General features: G+C 43.0%; 1 protein-coding gene across 8 annotated transcripts in view; it reads right to left on the bottom strand.

Annotated features, from left to right (window-relative positions):
• ST3GAL6 (ST3 beta-galactoside alpha-2,3-sialyltransferase 6) overlaps positions 1 to 20,150 on the bottom strand; it is a 43,144-nt gene extending 22,994 nt beyond the window's left edge. For 3 of the 8 annotated variants that reach the window (XM_084201368.1, XM_084201374.1, XM_084201375.1), the window contains exons 1-2: positions 1,018 to 1,288; positions 688 to 787 (exon numbers count right to left, since the gene is read on the bottom strand). In XM_084201368.1, the coding sequence (XP_084057494.1) occupies positions 688 to 787; positions 1,018 to 1,045 (128 nt within the window). In that variant the 5' untranslated portion in view covers positions 1,046 to 1,288. Of the gene's footprint in view, positions 1 to 687; positions 788 to 1,017; positions 1,289 to 2,194; positions 2,359 to 9,369; positions 9,702 to 18,847; positions 18,956 to 19,033; positions 19,300 to 20,041 lie in introns of those variants that run through there. The other 5 variants (XM_084201370.1, XM_084201369.1, XM_084201373.1 and 2 more) reach the window with 5 other exon arrangements.
• Between the last annotated feature and the right edge of the window lie 501 nt (positions 20,151 to 20,651).

Below are 20,651 nucleotides of genomic sequence, written 5' to 3'. Positions count from 1 at the left end.
TAAAGGGAGCACATTAACCACTACTTTTAAAAATTATCACTTATCTTCCTAACAGTCTGGTCAGTCCTGGTCACAGTTGTGCAAAGACCAATGGAAGCTCAACTTCTTAAAGTAATTCCCCAAATTTTAGGGTCCCAAGCCACCTATCCTGTGAGCCTGGAGACAGTGAAGCCTCACTGCCCTCAAGGGCTGCTGCCAGGCCTCAACAAATCTCAGCTTTTCAAAAGGTGCCCCCTGCACCTGCAGTTATTCCCATGTGTGGAAAATGCCTCTCCCACATCACTTATCAAACATTTAGAGGAACAAATTAGCACTAAACCCACATGGGGTGGAGGGGGATGTGGACACCTTATTTCTGCACTTCATGTAACTTCTCACCTGAACACCTATTTTCACGAACCTCAGAGGGGCTCCCTACCACTGAGGTCCCTACCACCTCTCCATACAACCAGGCTCAAATTAATTACTAGGTTTGAAAGTGACACAGGAGAACAGGTGACAGGACAAAACAATCATATTGATTTCCTCAGAGTACCAAAAGATCTCAACCACAAAACACACACACAGAATAGTAATCACTTATGATGATTACTAGCAACACTTATGGAGCAACACAAGAACTCACACACACATCTCTCATACAGCCATGAGGTGTCTGCACTCTAAATGAACGAAGCATCACCATACCAGTAGAAGTTACTTCTCCACAGATTTCCATGCAGGATACCATACATAACAGCAGCAGCCAGGATAAAAACCAGAAGAATTCGTTTCATGACTAATAAACCTGAAATGTAAAAAAAAAAAAAAAAAAAAAAACAGGAAACTGAAAAGGAAACTGAGGAAACTGAACCACAAGGTGAACTAAAGCATGAACTTTCTCTAAAGCATCTGGAAAAGAGAAGTTACTGTTATTATAGACATTTTCTACAACCAGAAGTCTGACAGGTGATCCCTCCACTTTGGTTTCTCACGCAAAGACCCAATGCCAGGAGCTGAATGCTGCTTTGCACGTACCATGTGTGTGTTCTCTGCATAGAAGCATAGGTTCACTCTAGGTTTTCTCCAAGGCCATGTGAGTGTAGAACTCTTCTGTCCACTGGCAGCCCAAAGAAACCAGCTGGCCTTTATAGGTGCCTGTACTTCTCCTGTTTCTTGTGCCACATGCTATCAGTTTCCATAATTACACAGTTAAACAAGCACTGGCACAGTGCAGGAGGCAGATAGGCTGATGCTGATGAAACAGAACAGGGTATGAGCTGCCACAAATTTCTATTGCCTTTTTTAGGATCACTGAATGTTCTTAAAGTCCACTTTTGACATTTAAAGCTCCACTGAAACTATCTGCTTATCCCTTCACAGTCTTCAGCTACTGACACAAGCCAAACTTCATTGCTCAAGCAACAGAAAAATGTTATTTTCACACACTGTAAAGTGAGGAAGGAAAGTTAGGATCCCATCTGTTGAACTTGTGAAATTATGGAGAAATATCAAAGAAAGGGTCCATTTTTCAAATAGAGTTTTCGCCTCATTACAGAGTCTAGTAAAAGAAAAACAGAGAAATATCAGAAACACAGATCCAGCAAGAGAGACTCAAAGAAAATCAAGTCCTGTATTGCTCACATCTTAAGCAGTGAGCAGCCCAATCAGTAGCTGTGAATGAATTAATTGTTGTTTAATCCTGTGAAAGTCCAAAATAGCCATTCCAGCCACAAGCTACCATGGAAATTTACTTGACAGGTACAGCCTCCTACTATTCCACTTCTCCCCTAACAGTCTCACGATTACTTTACTTGAGTGAGACATGCCACTACTTCCTTTTTCTTCTCCACTCATATCTTGCACCAGAATTTAGTTGTAGAGTTAGAGATATGGTTTTATAACAGTACCTACCAGTAACAAAGCCATGCAATGAACCAGGTAGAATTTATCAACCTTAAGTATATCCTACAGGCTATCCTGCTCTATTCTGGAGGAAATACTTCACAGGCTGCAGCTGTTGCAATTCCAGCCTTTCAACTCTCTTTGGGAAGTAGCACTGCCACTTTTCAGCTCCAATTCCCTTGACTCTACTTGAAGGATCACTGCAGATTTGTCTGGACAGTCACTCTCAACTTCTGCAGCCATCTTTAAGTTTTTGCAGTAATTCAGTAAGAGTTTTTCCCTTAAACTCCAAAAATAGTGGAAAACTCACCTATTGGGTTCAGTTATGTGTCATTAACAGCAACTGGCTCATAATCTTCTCGAGTGCCAAGACAAGTCACATACAGGACAAGTGAGGGATCAGGCCCAGCAGCATGGGTTTATGAAAGGCAGGTCTGGCTTGACCAGCCTGATCTCCTTGCATGACAGGGTGCCCTGCAGCAGAGAGGATGAGGGAAAGGCTGTGTATGCTGGGTACCAAATCCTTCATAAAGCCTTAGACAACATTTCCCACAGCATTCTCCTGGACAAACTGGCTGCTCATGGTCTGGACAGGTGTGCCCTCCCCTGGGGAAAAAGCTGGCTGGCTGAGCCCAAACGCAGGTGGGGAACAGAGTTATATCCAATTGGCAGCCAGTCAGTAGTAGGGTTCCCAGGGCTCAATCTTGCTTAATATTTTTAAAGAAAACGTATGGCCTGGACAAGGGGATTGACTGACTGTCACTTTGCAGGTAACACCAAGCTGAGTGGGAGTATTCATCTGCTGGAGTGCAGGAAGGCTCTGCAGAACAATCTGGACGGGCTGGATCAACATGCGAAGGCCAGCTGGAGGAGGTTCAACAAGGCCAAGTTGAACTCCTCTGTCTGGGTCACAACCACCTCAAGCAGCACTACAGGCTGGGGGAAGAGTGGCTGGAAAGCTGCCTGGCAGAAAAGAACCTGGGAGTGCCGGCCAGCATTGGCTGAATGTGAGCCAGTGTGTGCCCAGATGGCCAAGAAGGCCAGTGACATCCTGGCCTGGATCAGCAAGCGTGGCCAGGAAGATGAGGGAAGAGACTGCTCCCTCCTCTGCTCTCAGGACTGGTGAGGCTGCACCTTGAACCCTCCCTTCAGTTTGGGCCCCTGACTGCAAGACAGACACTGAGGTGCCGGAGCAAGTCCAGAGAAGGACAAAGCTGGTGAAGTGTCAGGAGAAGCAGCAGCTCAGTGGGAACCTTGCCACTCTGTACACCACCTGAAATGGATTTGTAGTAAGGTGGGGGTCAGTCTCTTCTCCCAGGCAGCAAGTGACAGGACAAGCAGAAACAGCCTCAAGTTGCAGCAGCGGACATTTAAATTAGGTATCAGGAAAAAAAAAAAATTCTGAAGGGGTTGTCAAGCACTGAACAGTCTACCCAGTGAAGTGGTTGAGTCACCATTTCTGAAGGTATTTAAAAGATGTCTAGGTGTGACACTTGAGGACATGTTTGAGAGGTGGATCTGGCAGTGCAGGGCTAATGGTCGCACTCCCTGACCTTTTCTAACCTAAGTGATGCTATTATTTACTTGAAAAAGACACTGCACTTTCTAGTAGCTTTTTTCCTTTCACTATTAGTATTTTTACCCCCTCCTGCTTAGAAAAAGTTTGCCAAAACATCCCACTCAAGTGCTTAGCCTTACTCCCTAATTCAATCAATACACACTTCAGCTAAACAGAACATAACAAACCAGCTGTTTAAAGTTGCTGAACTAGCAACCGATTAAATTGCTGATTTTGCTGACTTCAGTGTAAGAAAGAACCCTGCTGAAGAGTCAGACCAAGCTATAAAACAGAAAAAAGACAAGAAAAAGCAGCCCATAAAGGATCTACTAAAAACCAAAAATATTATTTGCAACAGTATTTTCCACAGAGGAGAAGCTAAACTGTTCAACTTGCAAAGTGTTTACAAAGACATTCATACAGCCTGGATAAAAAAACCATTAAAACACAAGAACAGAAGTCAGCATCATTCTTCAAACAGGATCCCAAATAAGGGATCTGTAACAACTTCCTGTGTTTTACATAAGACACTCAGCCTGGCACAGATGTATTAATGGGTCCACCCCAGCTCCAAACAACCAATCATTAAGAGTATACCTAACACAGCCCTAAGACACATCAAATGGTCTTTAATTATACAAATATCTTCTCACCATCCCATCCCCCAGTGCCTGGATTCATTCCGTGTTTGAGAGAAAGTTCTGTAACCAAGAAAGTCTTCACTAAGAAGACTGTTTTTCTTAATCTGGTTTAGTAAACAGAACCATTGCCCTGTTTACAGAAGAAATTATTCTGGGACTATTTTTAATGATGACAGCATCTTCCAGCTCTTCCTTCCCATCTTAAAACAGCTGAGTGTTGTAGAAAGTTAATCAAAGGGAAACAAACTCCTACAGTGCAAATATTGCACTAGAAAATTCCCATAGTCAGAGATGCAAGAAAATAGGGAATTGAGAAGACACAGTTCAGATGGAAAACAGCAGTTCCATTCCACTTTATTCACTACAATATAAAAGCCAGCAGATTGATTTAAGCCCATCAACCCAAGTGACAGAGGCCATGGTTCCTTCCCTTAGGTCAATGTCAATCAGTTAAGCAAAATAAAGAAGAAAATACTGGAACTCAACTATTCAATTTCCTCCTCTTTCTTAAAACCTTACAGCTATCTCCACAATGAAAGGAACAAGGAACCCAGTACGACCATGCCTGATGATCATGGTGTCAGCTGTCAATTTTCTAAAAGCAACCAATGGGATATGGAAGCGCTGCAAAAAAACCCGCACGGGCACTTTTTTAATAGTGATCTAAGCTAACTTCTGGGGGTTAACTTCCCACTTCCGCCAGAGGACAGAGTTACAACTACAGAATTAGACAAGACTGAGTCTGCTTTGGTATTAACACAACCTCAGAGATCAGCCTGCATCTCCTACTGACAGACAGATTCCCCCAAGCTCCTGTCAACCCACCAGAAAGATCATATGCCCAAATGAGTTTATCAATTATATAAGACTTGAGGCTAATGTTTTCTTCCCTTGATGGAAGCAGGGAACCCCAATCCTTGTCAGAGACAAACCATTACTTTCAATTAGTTTTTATTCAAGTACAGTGTGGTATCTGCTATGAGCCACTATCTCACACCCTCTGTTTATCTTCCAACTTACACTTGCAGTCAATGCAGTGATGCCACAGAATGAATCCTGCAGGAATCTACTACACCTGTTGGACCAGGCAGTCAAATGACCACACTACCATCACCTTTCTTTCCTAACACTTGTAAGCCTCCCTTTCTTCCTTAAAAACTACTAGTGTTAATAGCACAATGCAGGAGGCTTTTCCATCCGTCCTACTTATTTTGTAAAGTACCTCTGACTACTACTAAAGTTGAGATAATAAGTATTTAACTATAAAGTGGCTACTACTAAATTAAATACTAGGCAGCTTAAAACAATCTTTGCTCCATAAACTGTCACAAGACAATTTAAGTTCTTTGCTGGTGCCATTAAGTGACAGCCTGAAAATTTCAGCTCACTGGGACCCAAGATTCCTAGCCCTTGTAGCTGTGGGGGAGAAAATGAGCCTGAAAATATGCTTTGAGCAAACCTTGAAATTTAAAGGGACAGCACAAAAAGCACATAAAAACCTAATAATGGTTTTAAAAGAAACATCAGAATTTTTAAGATGTAGCCAGCATTTTGTGGGTTTGAGCTTGTGACCTGCAGCACTGCTTCCTTTTGGTCAGGATGTAGCACATACCCAGTGAAACAACCATGCAGCAAAAAGATCATTGAGGAAGGACCTCTCACATCATCATCTTTCTCAAGCTGTAAAACCTGAGCACATTATGGCACAGATGTATTCTGCCAAATCTAAACACTGTTAATCTATTCACACCATTCACTCTTTCAGCTCTTGCTCTAAGTATGTGCCTAATTACATTGTTCATTAATTTTCCCCCTCTTCAGGAAGGGAATGCTGCAGAGACTACACAACAGCAGTGCCACACAGTCTAAAAGGTACTGAAGTGGCTGAGTCAGTCTAGTGCTTTCCCTCACTCCCATGCACCTGAAATTGTCATAATTTCTAATGTTCTTTTTCCTTTTAGTTTAAGAAACAAGAAGTCCTCAGAAATATTGTTTAAGCAAGAGGTATTGGGTTATCCTAGTAAAGTGGCTCAGAATTAAAACTAATTTTCTAACTGTCCAACAACGCAGACGTGGTTTTGAAGTTGTACTTTTGAAGTTGTACATTTAGCAGCATCAGAACTGGAAAAGGTTCTTGTTAATCTGTTGTGCCCCACACCAAATCAAAGCAGCTATTCCTCTTCCTGAAAACCCGTACAAACCATGATGCTAAAAAAACCCTAAGGTTTTACTGTGTAAAAATGCCACTAAGGGCTGCCAGCATCATACCACATCACACAACACATACAAGTAACTGCTGCCAAAGTTACTCCCTGCACTGGAAGATAAAACTCTTTCTGCCCTAATCTCTTCCAACAACACGCAGATAAGCAATAGAGGAACAATTTGCTGTCTATGACAACTGATGCCTTCTTCCTCTCCAAGAAAACACCAAGCTACCCATTTTACTTCCACAGTATGCAGGTATCTGAGGAAAAAAAACAAAAAAAAAGAAAAAAGTATTTTCCAAACACTACTTCTACTTCTCCCTGTTAAGGAAAGTTTCCAATGTTTCCCCTACCATTTCCTCTCTGTCCAAATATTGCAGCAAGCCTGACAACAAATAGCAAAATAACCTTTTCTCCAAGTACCCAACAGCAAGCAATAATGTCCAGTAGATATGACATCACAGCAGTAGAGATGTTTAAAAGATTTAGTCAATCTTTGTTCTTTATCAGCTCCCACAGCCAAAAACGTAGCCTCTGTTGACATTAATTTACTGTGGAGACACAAACTAGAGCTGTGCCCATCTTTGACCTTGTGCAGCATTTCAGGACAGGCTGCAACAGATTGGTTTTAGGGCCTAAGTGCTTATCTTCCTCCCCTACATCATCCTGCTAATGGTGATACATATTCTGTACCACAAGGGACAGCAATACATTTATTACTTTGTGGACAATTCAGGATCCTTTTATTCCATTTTTGTCTTTCATTAACAGACACTGGTATTGTGTTCTTCAGAACATAATTGCCAGCTGGGCCAAGCAAAATGAAAAAGCAACTTAGTATTTTTCACTGATGATTGCTATTTCAGTTTGCTTTTGTCTAGAGTCTACAAGATCTCTGCATCACTTTCCCTCTGGTGTGGCTATGCAGACTTATTTATATCTCAGAAACTCTTACTACACAAGCATATCCTTTGGCTAAAGGATACTGATAAAGATTTAAAGTCCAGCTAAATCTATTGTACTTTCACCCCCTCTAATACTAATTTACCTAGACAGCACATCTGGTGGAAGAAGAAAGTTAGCTGCCTTCCCAAAGGCTACAGGAACAAGTACATCTCTGTGTTTTGACAGCACCTATAGCTCTCCAATCCTTATCTCCAGCTTCACACATTCTCAGCTCAGCAGATCAAACAAGATCAGAAAAACATAAGTTTGTAGCCTTCAAAGACATGTCATCAATACAGAGGGTTTGGCAAAAGCTGTAAAAGGCCCGCATGTCCTGACTTACAGTCTCAGTCTCATCACCATGCTCAGACTCCCTTGTTCTTACTGCATGAGATAAGGTGTCATCTGTTCAGCAGTTAATTGCATTTTCCCTCTTCCTCCCTTTATCTGCCTGAGGACCCAGGAGCTCTTACACATAACCCACAGTGGGGGCAGAATCAGAAAGAAATTAGAGGCTGCATGCACTCATCAGACTGCTTCTTGGAGAGCAAAGGCATATGTACAAGCCTAGGTCAAGTTACAAGCTTTTTAAAGCTTACTAAAAGAGGTCCCAATTTGGCTGCAAAAGAAAATGCTGTGATCCTGTTCCCTGAGGCACCACAATCAATTATGTGCACTGTTTCACAGAGATATCACTTTTGGGCATACTGATGCAAAATTTCACATCACTTCTAACTGACATGAAATACCAGCTCCACAGATGACAAACAGAAGCACAACGCATCAGCCAGCGCATCCTGACAGAAAATCCTGGTGAGCAAACTACAAGGGACAACAGGCATTGGGTTCCGCAGAAATGGCCCTTGAACAGGAACAGTATTCAGGGTGAGTTCTTTAGCCCTGCTGAGAGGCAGAGTATGTCATCTCCAGCTTGGGGCTATCGCAGGGTTGCTATGCTACCCTTGAGATCTGAGCTAGTATTTTGGCTGATTATCACAGCGCAGTGTGGATCGCTAGCACCAGCTCAAGGTGACAGCATGCTCCATGGCATGGTACACACACACAACTAAAATTGCAAGCACCAATAAAAGATAACCGAACTGATATTTTTCATCTAGTAAATTATATTTTTAATTATTTTTCCCTTCAAGATAGAAAACAATATTCTTTAATGTTCCAAGATGGCTTAGGATTTAGTCCAATAATGGACACACAGTGAAACACTGCTAACTCAAGCTTAAAAGTCAGCCCTGGATAGATCCAAACCCAATTTGTGGATTTGAGGTGAAAGAGAATAATAACTGCAGGATTCTCATCTAACTGGTACTTTGTCAGTATCACGGATTTCCAGAAACCTTGCCTATAATTACAAATAAGAGTAAGATCAAGTCCACAGCCTCATCTTCTTGCCTGTCTTTGTGCCTTGAGATGAGGGAGGACAAGAAGCAGACAATCTATGCAAAGGCATACAGAAGTTGGGAAGAGAGGTTTCCATATGCTTTCCCTCTCCTGACCTTCTACCGCCCTCCTGTCAGCACACTTAACTTCTTTTCCCTCCTTCTTCCTCCCATGGACTTGGATACAGATGAGCAATTTCTGTCATGGCCAGTAGCCACAGAGATGCCATGCAGTACACAAACAATTATTTGGGATTTGGTCAGAAGCTAACTTGTGTACACAAAGTCAAACACAAGGATGAGCTGAGCACAAATAGCTCTGCTTCCTCAACTCCTAAAGCTTTAACCAAACATAAAAAAAATCCAGCTCTAACTATATCTTAAAAAAAAAAAATGAAACCCACATACACAAAGTCAGTAATACAATCTTAGCTGATAGATTTTTTCCTAGCCTTCTTACATTCTCCCAGATTAACCTTTAAAGCTTTAGCCAACCTAAGCTAGGTTGCTAATTATATTTTACACATCATAGGCGTCTGTATAATAAAGAACAAAGAAACAGAGTACTATAAATCCAGGCAGGTCTTCTGCAAGCTGTGGTGACAACACGGCTCCTTCCCAGTGTGTTTTCCCTTTTTTTTAGCTCTTTTTTCAGAAGGGACTGAAATATAAACAAACCATGAAACATGTTCTGGGGGTCAGAGTTCAGGTCATTTTTTTCTCATACTTTGACTTACACAACTAAAAGGTTTCAGTCAACTTGAGCTGCTCTTTCTGCATTGCGATGGAGTGGTTTTGCTTCTTCACCTCCTTTTAAAAAAGCCAAGACCACAGAAATACTACACAATGAAAAAAAAAATAGAAAATTATTAATAGAAAGATATGCAACCCAGTACTAAATCAGTTACTCATTCACACCACTGCTTTGTCCACAAGTGCCTGCAGAGTTAGAGGATTGAGGTCAAACCAGCAATCCTTCTTAGGTTTCCCAGAGAGAAAAAAATAGAAAAAAGTAAGAGAAATGGCTGGAAAAAGGCAAATTAGTCAGGTTTCAAAACAGTTCAGTTACAAACCCTATCCGGCACATCATTTTTTCCTCCAGGAACTATGATCAATCTAAGCAAATAAAGGTCCAACCAGAAAGTTTGATCTGTATTTCTTTTATGCACACATTCACTACAGCATTAAGTTTATCTTAAAACAAGCCATACTTTGTCTTCTAGCAATGCTAAGGATATCTAAAACATCCTGGCTGATTTGGAGCTAGTGATTTAATCTCAGCTCTCACTAAAATGGGTGGAATTATAAAACTAAATCTACCAGTCAGTTAGGGGGAAACAAAGAACAAATCTCAACATCAGGTTAAAATAAATCCCCCTCAAAAATCCACGGAAACAAAACACACAAAGAACCACAACACCAAAGCCCACTCACGAGCAAAATTAGGGCTCTCAAGGGCACGGAAAAAATATGGTGGGGTTTTTGTTGCCTTTTTTTCCCCAATGGATAACAGAGGGCTGATTTACTAGCTTCACTGCCAGCACCTGAAGAATTAAATGGCCCCCATCTACACTGCCAATAAATCCTAAGTAGATCAGACTATTTTCTTACTTCACTGTAACGGTATCAATTCTGATCTACACTGGTGTCAGAATCTGTCCCTAAACAGAAACAGGTGCTCTTTGTATGACTAGTTTTCACAGTAACATTTGTAAATCCAGTCGTAATAAATTTCAAATGCACTAGGACTGCCCTCATTAGATGGCACAGCTTTTTACTGTAATTTTTATTGTCCATATGTCACCACACTTTAAAAATGAACAGATTACATTAAGCAGGTTTGTATTGATTAAGAAGCCCAAAAAATAGGTGTGAACATGCACCTGGCCAGCATACAAAACAGAACAGTTAAATTTTCAGTTAAATAACATGCCAAACATGTCTGTAGTCAGAGCCCCAAACACAATACATTTCTTCATTTTTGCTGTGTTGCTCCCTGTCTTGCCTCAACTGCCAAAGAAAAATAAAAACCCTCCATACCACCACCACTCCAAAAAAAGTCCCAAACCAACCACCAAAAAAAATCCCCTAAATCCCCAGCTGTTTGTGATGCAATTTGCCCCAGTAGCAAATTCTGCAAGTCAGTCTGCTGCAAGGCATCTATGCAGAAGAGAGCGCTGGGATTCTCAGGAATGCAACAAAACAAGTAAGTGAAAAGTGTAAAGCTAAATTAATTCAAGAAGGGAGGAAAATGGAGACAAGTGGTAGCACTTACCCCACACTACTACAAAATCTTGGAAGCTTCTCACAGTGGGATCCTGCCAGCTCAGGAGAAATCTACAGTACAGCAGCAGTTTGAGCAGCTTCTCTGATAATGTCAAAGCCTCACATTTCCCAGTGCTCTCAGTGACTGCACTGACTTTGCCTTTGGATGAAAATCAGAACACAAAACTTCAGTGCTAACTACCATCAGAAAACTAACCCAAAACTGACAGTGCCACACTGGAAAAACTTGAATATTGTAAACATTAATACTATTTTCACAAGCCTTTATACACAGCTTTGTTTTCTTAGCACTAAAGCTCAAATACATTGCTTACAATAACAACAAAACCACCCATAAGAAAAGCACTAATGAGCTGCTTTATAATCATGGAAATGCTCTGTGGACATAAAATATTTTAAAACTCACAAAAAAAGTCATACAGTTTGCATCAGAGGCTGTATCTGATCCCCTAAAGGCTTTTAGTGCTTTGTTTTGTTTCTTAAATGTGACAGGAAAAACTACCACATAGAATATTCAAACAGGGCATATCCTGAAGACTGAGAGCTACAAGATACACAGCATTGTAGAAAAATGTAGGCCTGTACAACATTTAACACTGCTTAAAGTCCTGGTATCTTCTCTGAATGGAAAAGGTTACCAGTGAGTCTACATGCATAAAAATGTAAAAAGATAAATTGTTTGTAAGGTAGTGAGATTCCCAAGTGGAACACAGATGAAGGTGTATCTGAGTTCAGCATTTAGAGTATCATTCATCATGTTTTGTTAAACAAAGCTGAAATCAAATTCATAACAAAGAACAAATGAGCAGGGTAAACAGTGTAAACCCAGAACTGGAATTTTTCACCGGGCAACTGTTAGTTGCTGTTAACAGAATTCAGCTCCTTGCAGAAAAGTCTGCGCATGTTCATATATGTACTTCTGTGTATTCAGAGCAATAAAGTGACACTACAGCAATCCGTACTGCAGCGCAAACCTTTAGTGGGTATTCATCTTACAGTGCTGCTCATAGCCCTGAATCATGCACTTCAGTTTTCTTACCTATGCAAGAGGAAAGCTAATTATATCTCATGGTAATCTTCAACTGCCATCTGTCTGGGAGAAAAGCTGCCTACATTAGTCACTGCAGCATGCTGGGAAAGCTTATATGCTTTTCTCAGAGCTACACAGAGACACCCATTTACAAGAATTTCAGACCTCAATCCTCACTGAAGGTTAAACACAACCTCTTTCCTCCCCAACACTGACATACTGCTTTCTTTTTCCCTTTTTTAATTAATTAAAAAGGACAGTCATGCCTAAAACTTAGGGGAGTCAAAGGCGCCCGCCACCCCACCCAGTCACCCTCCCTGCCAGTCTCACAGCCCTCCTGCTGGGGGCTGCTAAAATTCCTAGAAGCCCAGATGAGAGCAAGGAGGAACAAGGGCAGCCAGGCATGAAAGTGAGAGCAGGCTGAGGACACACAGCCTGGTCTCTGCTACAGCAGTGGCTTCACAGAGTTCTTTCTCCTGCCTATCACAGCTCCCTCTGCCAGTTTGTTTTGCTCCTTTACAATCCAAGTCTGGTTTGTTGGTGGTGAAACAGAGCATCTGGTTTTGCTGTTCAATTCTGTTTCACCAGTCCTCAAATGCTACAGCAAAATGAAGAGCAGTTTCTTCAGGACCACAGTAACTTTAAACAGATTAACTATCCACCCCTACCTGATCTTCTCTGAGCACTGGATATGCTCAGGGCTGTGTGAGTGTCTCCTCTGATGACAAGAGAGTAAGAGTCCGGTAAGACAGGGATCACGCCCCTATGAAATCACAGCAGGGCAATGGATTTTGTGGCACAGATCTGCTCTCCCATAACCAAAATGGCTCATGCTGCACCCGGGATAAAACACAAAGTTTAATATTTCCTTCAGCATAAAACCTGCAAGTCCTCTAGAGCAATATACACTGCACCTGCTGTGCTGCCTACTGACATCTTTTCTTGCTACCCGGACCGTGCCAAATGCAGCTCAGCCTCTAGCACCACCATGTCCTATCAGATTGCTATCCATGCCACAGACGCAGAACTCCATTAGAGCATGAAATGCCATACAGCAAAAGGCTTTTTGTTCTGTTCTACTGCATGTGTTCTCAGCATGGAATGAAATTTATGCAACCATACCCTGTTTGTGTGCATGCATGCCCTTCTCTTTCCTTCCCTAAAGAACTTTTGAACCCCTTTGGCTGCTTCGGTCAAATGTGGGAGATCAGGAACTTAATATATTTGAGACCTCCTCAAGTTTTGCAAAAATAAACACTAGGCTGGGTAGTACAAAAAAACTCTATAAATTCATTTCTCATTACGTATCAGAAAGCACATACAACATAATGACATCAAAAATATGGTTTCATTTTATCTTGTCACACCGCCGTGTGGTGCACAAGAGCATCTAGCCACTGAAGGAAAAAAAAGTGCTCTAATTTTGAAATTCCTTGCACAAACACATAAGTGTCCAAACTTCCCAAAAGAGCTGTATGAGGTTCAACAACTTAGATACCCTTTTTAACCACTTAACAGGTCATGTTAGCCAACTTCCGTCACCTAGCTTCAAAAAGTCACTTCAACACTAACCAGTATTTATTACAAGTAATGTTCTCTGTGAAAACTGAAGAATGAGATATTCTATTTCACTTTACATTTCTTTCTGCAAAGCTCTGAACAACATTTTCTATTTAGGTCAGAAACCTTTTATATAAAATCTACCTTAGCTGGAGGCCATGCCATCTAAGAACCAATGTCCCAAACTGAAAACAAATTGTAGTGTGCCGTTAGCACACAAGAATGAAAATAACCATTCCATTCAAATTGTTTCAATGAAAATGAATTAACAGTATTTCCTTAACATGTACTGCAAGAAAAGGCACTCTTGAGAAACTGTACTAATGGTATGTATACTAACCAGCATTTTAATCACCTGGCTACTCAAAACCCGGTTTACATACCTGGCCTAGTGCTCCATAGCAGAAGGCAAGCAATGAAAGCACAAGAAACACCCCGCTAGGTCAGACCAGTGCCCATCTAGCCCAGTTCTGTCTCCAGCAGTAACAGCAGGAGATGATTACTTAGAGGCAGTATTTCATGGCCATTTTTTGTTTCATTCCCATTGTGCACCCATACCCGCACACCTCAACTTTCTGAGAATGGAAAATTAAAACTGTCATTGGTGGCTGTAAAACTGGGAGGTAAGTGAAGGGGGCTTATAGAGCACTCCAGCTTCTAGGCTGAGACAAGTGTCACCCTGACTTATTAAATACGGCAAAGCTAGCCATAGTTTTAACAGTTTCCTGCAAGGGAAAATTAAAAACAAACAAACAAACAACAACAACAAAACCCAGGCTTTTTCCAGATACAAAATGAGAAGGCAGTAACTTGTCTACACAAGGGACACAATCAAGACTAGCTACCACCTGCCAGCAAGCCTTGCTCACATTCAACAATGTGGACAAATCCTAACTTGTTCCCATGCTTCATCAAGTGGATTTAATATTATGTCTCATTCAATGTTGTGCAAATGTGTTCAAACAAACCCTACAGTCTATCTCACATCTACACCACCCTCTCATAGTCTCAGTCCCACACATCAAATTCAGACTACCCCAAGCACGGCAGAGACAGAAATGTTTCCAGGGTGCTCAGATGCGACACTGGTGGAAAATACAAGGTTGGCAGGTTCTGTTAACTTCAAAGAACCAGGAAATACCTGTCTTAACAAATGGCAAATGATGAACAAGGTTTCATTCCCTAACAGCTCCTTGCCAGCAAACATATTCCTATCTCTTCACTGCAGTGAGAAAAACCCACAGGATCTTCCCTTGCATTGTGCCTGGACGCCGCCGTTCTGAAACAGGTCAAGTGCCCCCACACGTCACCCTGCAGGCAAAAAACAGTCAGCACAACCCACCTTCAAGAATTACCTGCTCAGGAGGGAGTTACGTTAACTTACAATTACATGAGGAAAAAAAACAGAAAAGAAAAAAATATTATGGCAAAAATACAACTTCAATTTCTTTATTACTCTGGGAAAGGGACTTCTCCCCTCATCCCAGATGTGATGCAATTTTTATTTTATACACACACATACACATAGTCTGTATTGACTATTAAATGGCCATTACATTTCCTCTGCCCACCTCTGCTAAGGCCCAGGGTAAGCTCATGCCCCTCACACCATTTTCATTTCACTCGCCTCAGGACTCCACAAAGCAGGGAAAACAAGCAGTGTCTGGATACCTCTGCAATGCAAATGTCGGACTGCAGATCCAGTCCAACAAAGAACTTTCTAAGCTCTGCAGTAGATCCCTATTTTAGGGTTTCTGACCTGCACTCATAGGTGTAAAACTATTCTTTTAAAAGTGAGTTGAAGAGTCTGTGCAAATCTAAGACTGCTAGCCACACATCTCACAAGTAAAGTTTCCTACTGGCTAGTGGCCCAAAAGAAAGCAATACTACAGCTCAGGAAATGGAAACTTACGCTATAAATCAAGAGATATTAAGAGTTTCAGTACTAAGAGAGACTATCATTTCATTCCTGCCTGCTCTTAAAACCAGTTCCTAGATTACTCCATTCTGGCCCTCCTAACAGAAGGGAAGATCAACTAGCTCTATAGGTTTTCCAGCCTTCCCTTCAAAGTCAGGGCAAGTGGAGGCTATTCCATTTTTTTACCTTGCTCTTCCTGGCTCTCCATTTACCACTAGAATGTTAAAAAAAGCCCTGGTACACCATACTCGAGTTTTACTGCTGCTGCTGCTAGGGCTGGGAGCAGAGGTAAGGGAACAGTTCCACACAAGTTTAGGTTATTATCCAGGGACACTCACAGTTTTCTTACTCTGTGACAGTGCTGTAAAGGGTATCACAGGATACCAAGGTTTCATTTTTGTCTTCAAGACAAAAGAACAACCAAGCTTGGAACACTGAAGAGCCAATCCACCGGAGCAAAATAAACTTTGAAATGACATGGTATTTCAGAATGATAGGTACAGAACACAGCAAGAAGTACTGCTGCAGAGTATTTTACCACATTCTGTACCTGCATTTTTTCAACCCATTTTTCAAAAGGTAGTAACATTGCATGCGACCCATGCATTTCCTGCTTTTCCTTCACACCCCATGCTAGCTAATATTGCCTATCACTTTTCAACCTCTCTGTACAAGTACCACTACTGGTATTGGTATCAGTGATTAATACACTAAACTGCAAAGTGACAGCTGTTGAAAAGTGACTTGTAAAGAAAACAACAGCCTGCACATCCTGTTTTCCTCTAGACCTCAATATACATCAAATCAAGAAAAGCTGAGGTTTTAGGCTCTTCTGGAAGGAGGGTAAAATAAAAATTTAAGCTTTAGGAAACTCACACAGCAAATAGTATGTTCAAGTAGCTTTATTTTCATTTCCTTTGAAGACTGGGAATAAGTATGCAAGCAACCGTATGTAACATTGCAAAAGTAGAAGAAACTGGATTAAAGGGGAAGTTTAGGGGGTGGTTTATTCTGCTACACAGCTTCTGGTATTTTGAGAAAATTGATAGCAGAAAATAGACACTCTGAAAAAGGAAAAATTCTGTACTTTCAGTTATCCCATAAATTAGTTACTTAGTTTTACTATACTATTGCTTATCTATAAAGCTAGAGAAATTGATGAACAAATTGTTCAAATGAATGACAAATTACATGGCGTAAGCTAGAAAAACTAAACTCCTCAAAACACAGGGCATACTTCAACTGATTTAGTTGAAACAGTGCAACCATCTGTAGGGAAAGTTCTCTGTAAAAAAAGATATTTCAAGAAGTCTTGAGCCCATCCCTAAAATGCATTTAACTAGGGGACCAAGGCAGAGTACCTCACATCACACACAAGGCAAAACCAACCTTTTATGCTCATAAGTAAAATAACCTTAAATGTTAATGTACAAAGACAAACCTAGATCCTGACTACAGCTAGCAAGCTACACTGTGGACGAATGGAAAAAAAAACCCACAAAACCAAGAGCCTTTCCTCAAAAGCCCTTTTAAGTCAATGGTGTAGACAACCTCACTGAAGCTCATGGTGGTCTCACAAGTTTTATCTTCAAATGATCCATCTGAGTGCATCCTCTTCCAGGCCAGTGTATCTGAATCAACACCCAGGATCATATGAAACAACCCCAAGAAAAAAAACACAAATCAGCCAAAGCAGGTTTATGTTAACTTTTCCAAACATGTTTTGGGGAGACAAACCAAATTTTTACCAAGAGACACCAATCACAGCATGCTCAGAAGCCAACGAAGAGAACAAGCGCAAGACAGAAGCACTAATGGCACCAATAAGCTATCACAACAGCTTCTATCCAAAAATGAACACCTAAGGAAGAAAGCAATCATCTAAAATCTTCTAAAGCCACCTCTGCTTGTAAGTTATCAAAGACTTGAGGAGAAGGTGAGGGAGAAGCATCTCAAGCACTTCCTGCTGCAAAAAATATCTGTCACCACTTCACCCGCTGTATTTCCCTCTTCAGTCAGGCAACTCCCCTGCATAATTGCTAAAACCATTAACAACACACATAGTACATATCAACATAATGTCTTGTCCAACACCTTGTTCTAGCCAAAAGCACTGTAAGTCTCAAGTATCTCCCCACCTGTTCATAACTTAGGACTCAGGTACTGGTGATCGTTCTATCAGCTTTCAGGTTCTAGTGTCTCAACTGAACACTCTGCAACTGTTCCCACGGGCACATCCCCAACTGGCAACTGCTTCCAGAGAAGAGCTTTTCCTCCTACCTTAGAACAGGGAGGGATAAGGAGACCGGGCGACTCACGAGCCTCGGGGGATGATTCATATATCCCACAAGCATGAGAAGTCTGCTAAAGCCAATAGGACCTTCAGGGAGACCTGAGACTTAGACACCTTTAATTCTGCTGCCTTAATAACAGCCATAAGCCTAAAATGTAACTTAATGGACTGTATCAGTTCAGCAGAGAGAAATGAGGTAAAGGAGCAGGCACTGCATCAGATTGGAAAAAAAAGGTAAGCAAATTTATTTAAGTGAAATAAAAACCAGACCTACAGCTGGTGAAGTCCTACATGTGAAAGGAGAGTTATTTTACTTTCAGAAACATCACTTCTGAGACCTAGTCAGACAAGCATACTGCATGTTGATGGGTAGGAAACCCTGCTCCATGCACATTTCCTTTTCCTTCAACACCTCTCTGGGTTTAGGACCTTCAGCTTAGAAGTGACCATGTAGTACCATGGCACTCTCCAGAGAAATAATTTATATATACCTTTTGTCTGTAACATTTTCAAATTTTTATCTATAACATTTCCATGCAGTTCAGCTGAATTACCAGGTTAAAATAGGTAATCTTATCTCATCACTAAGTTCAATCTTAATAGTTCTGCAATCACACTACGTGAGAATAGCTCAGTAAAACACGGATGAACAAGGAGACAAAAATTGAAGAAAACCAGATGGGAAGTTTCAGCTGGGTAACAACAAAACAGGCACAAATCTCAGATCTGCCACTCATCTACCTGGAAATTTTGAGAAAGGGCAGCAGGACTGATCTCACCACTTGCTCTAACTAAAACTGAAACACTACCCCTGCTCTGTCAAATAATAGTACAAATAGTTAAAAAAAAAAAAAAAAAGGCAGCGGACATGAAACTTCCAGGGTTTGTTTCTTTCCTCAAACGCAAATAATGGATTTGCATAGCTTAAGGCAGAGTCTACCCACAGAGCCATTGTTCCTTCCCCGAGGCCTTCGTGATTTCTAAGGAGCAGCTCCCTTTTGGCACCCTCGGTAGAAGCAATCTTTTATCCGAACCTGCTTGACCAGCAGCCATGGCAAAACAGTCGGGGATTACCCGACCCAAGCAATTCAGCAGAAGCCACGAAATCTCCCGTTCAATTTTACTTACGGGTCGCCGTCAGCTCCGCCGGGAGACTCCCCCTGCGTGGGGCTGCTCTGCCCGCATGAGCTCACCGTCCCCCAGCCTTGCTCTGCCCCCTCGGAGCACCGGGCCCCGCCGCCCCTTATCCCCCTATCTCCCCATCCCCCTTCCCGCGCCCGCCTCCCGCCGCCGCGCCCGCCCGCTGCGACTCACCGCCCGCGGGGGACCCCCAGGCGGCTCCGCCCGGCGCCCCGGCCTGCCAGCGTAGCTGCTCCAGGGGGCCGGGGAAAGGCGGGCGGCTCCCCCGCCCCGAGCCCACCCGGAGCAGCCGGGGAAAGTCGGGCGGCCCCTTCCCTCCGTCAGCGGTCTCTCCCCCCGGAGCCGCCTAACTGTGTGCGGGGGCGCACAGCCGCCCGCCGGACCCTCCCGCGCTCCCCGCTGCCCGAGGAGGCGAAACCCGACCCCGCATGCGGACCCGGGCAGCGCCTCAGCCCGGCCTGCGCCCCGCTCCCCGGCGGCGGCCGCCCGCCTGCGGCATCAGGCGCATCCAAGCGCCGCCGGGAAAGCGGGGGGCGGCGGCACTTCGGTTTCTGTTGGCTCATCCCCACGGGGAACAGGCTCCGGGCTACACCGCCGTGTTAAGATTTTCTTCCCGTGAAGTTCCCAGGAATCTCTGGGAAAGGTCTGGGACGTCTCATCTCACTAGCTCTCAAAACCGATTAAAATTGTATTCTCTTCAAAGGAGGCTTGTAGAGGCAGGCTCCATCCCTCTGGAAATTCACTTTAATTCCTTGAGTGCTTTCACCGAGGAACAAGCTGATGTATTTGAAAGAGCTAGCTCTGCCTTTGAATACGCGGTAATTTACATTGAATAAAATGTTTTTGGCAGCTGCTGCCATCAGCAGCACCTGAAGGAAATTTTAAAATTGGAAGCATGCATACAAACTCTACATGAGGTTAAAGCCGGAAGCTTTCCCATCTGAAATGACGCAAGATCATGGAAAGGTTAAGGTTGGAAAAGACCCCCACGATCCACCGTGTCCGACCGTGGAATGTCTCCCGACAACCGTCACGCGTCCCGCGGCAGAGATGCCGGCAAACTCGGCAACAAGCACTCCCAGCGCATCCAGTCCTGTGGGTTCAGGCAATGTCCACGAGATCCACTCAACCTGTGCAATGGTTTACAGAGCTATACTGGATAAACCAGGGGTGTTCACTTACCGATTGTTAACAGAGCAGCTTATTTTATCTTTAAATCATCCCAGAGAAGAGGGCAGAACTCAACGCTTCTGCTTAGGGCCGCCCAGTCTGTTGCTGCAGCCTCTGGTAGGTCCAGCCCGGTTCCCGCATGGTGGTGCTTACGACGGGATTCAAGAGGAGGGCTTGTTCAGCTGAGCCCCATCTGCAAGAGAAAACGTAGGAGGAAGCACGTTGTGTATTTACACAGAAACGTGGTTTAACTCGAGCCTGCTGAAATTCCTCTTCCATTTATACCAAAGCTCACCAGGGGGAGGAGATACTCACGTGAAGACAGATGAAGCAGTGCTACGTCTTCCCCTTAGTAGTGTCTTTTCTGACCGACTTCCCTACGGAGCCGCAGACACTACTCTTCTTCCCCCTCCTCCCGCTCCTCGGGCCGGCGGCAGGAGCCTCTCCCCCGCCCCGACAGTCCGAGAGGGGAGGGGAGACTCGCAAAGCGGGTGGCAGCGAACCACCCCCAGCCTCCCACAGAATTAACATCTGTTAGGTAACTAATCGTCACCGTGTGTATGTCGAGGGGCGTTGGGATCCTGCAGGGGCAGGATTTTCCCTCCCAAAGTTTTGCCCCCTG

The sequence above is a fragment of the Fringilla coelebs genome, assembly GCF_963513975.1.
Source record: "Fringilla coelebs genome assembly, chromosome: 2".
In the NCBI taxonomy this organism is placed as follows: Eukaryota; Metazoa; Chordata; class Aves; order Passeriformes; family Fringillidae; genus Fringilla; species Fringilla coelebs.
Note: the sequence above shows the minus strand (reverse complement) of the source record. Positions and strands in the feature narration are given on the sequence as shown.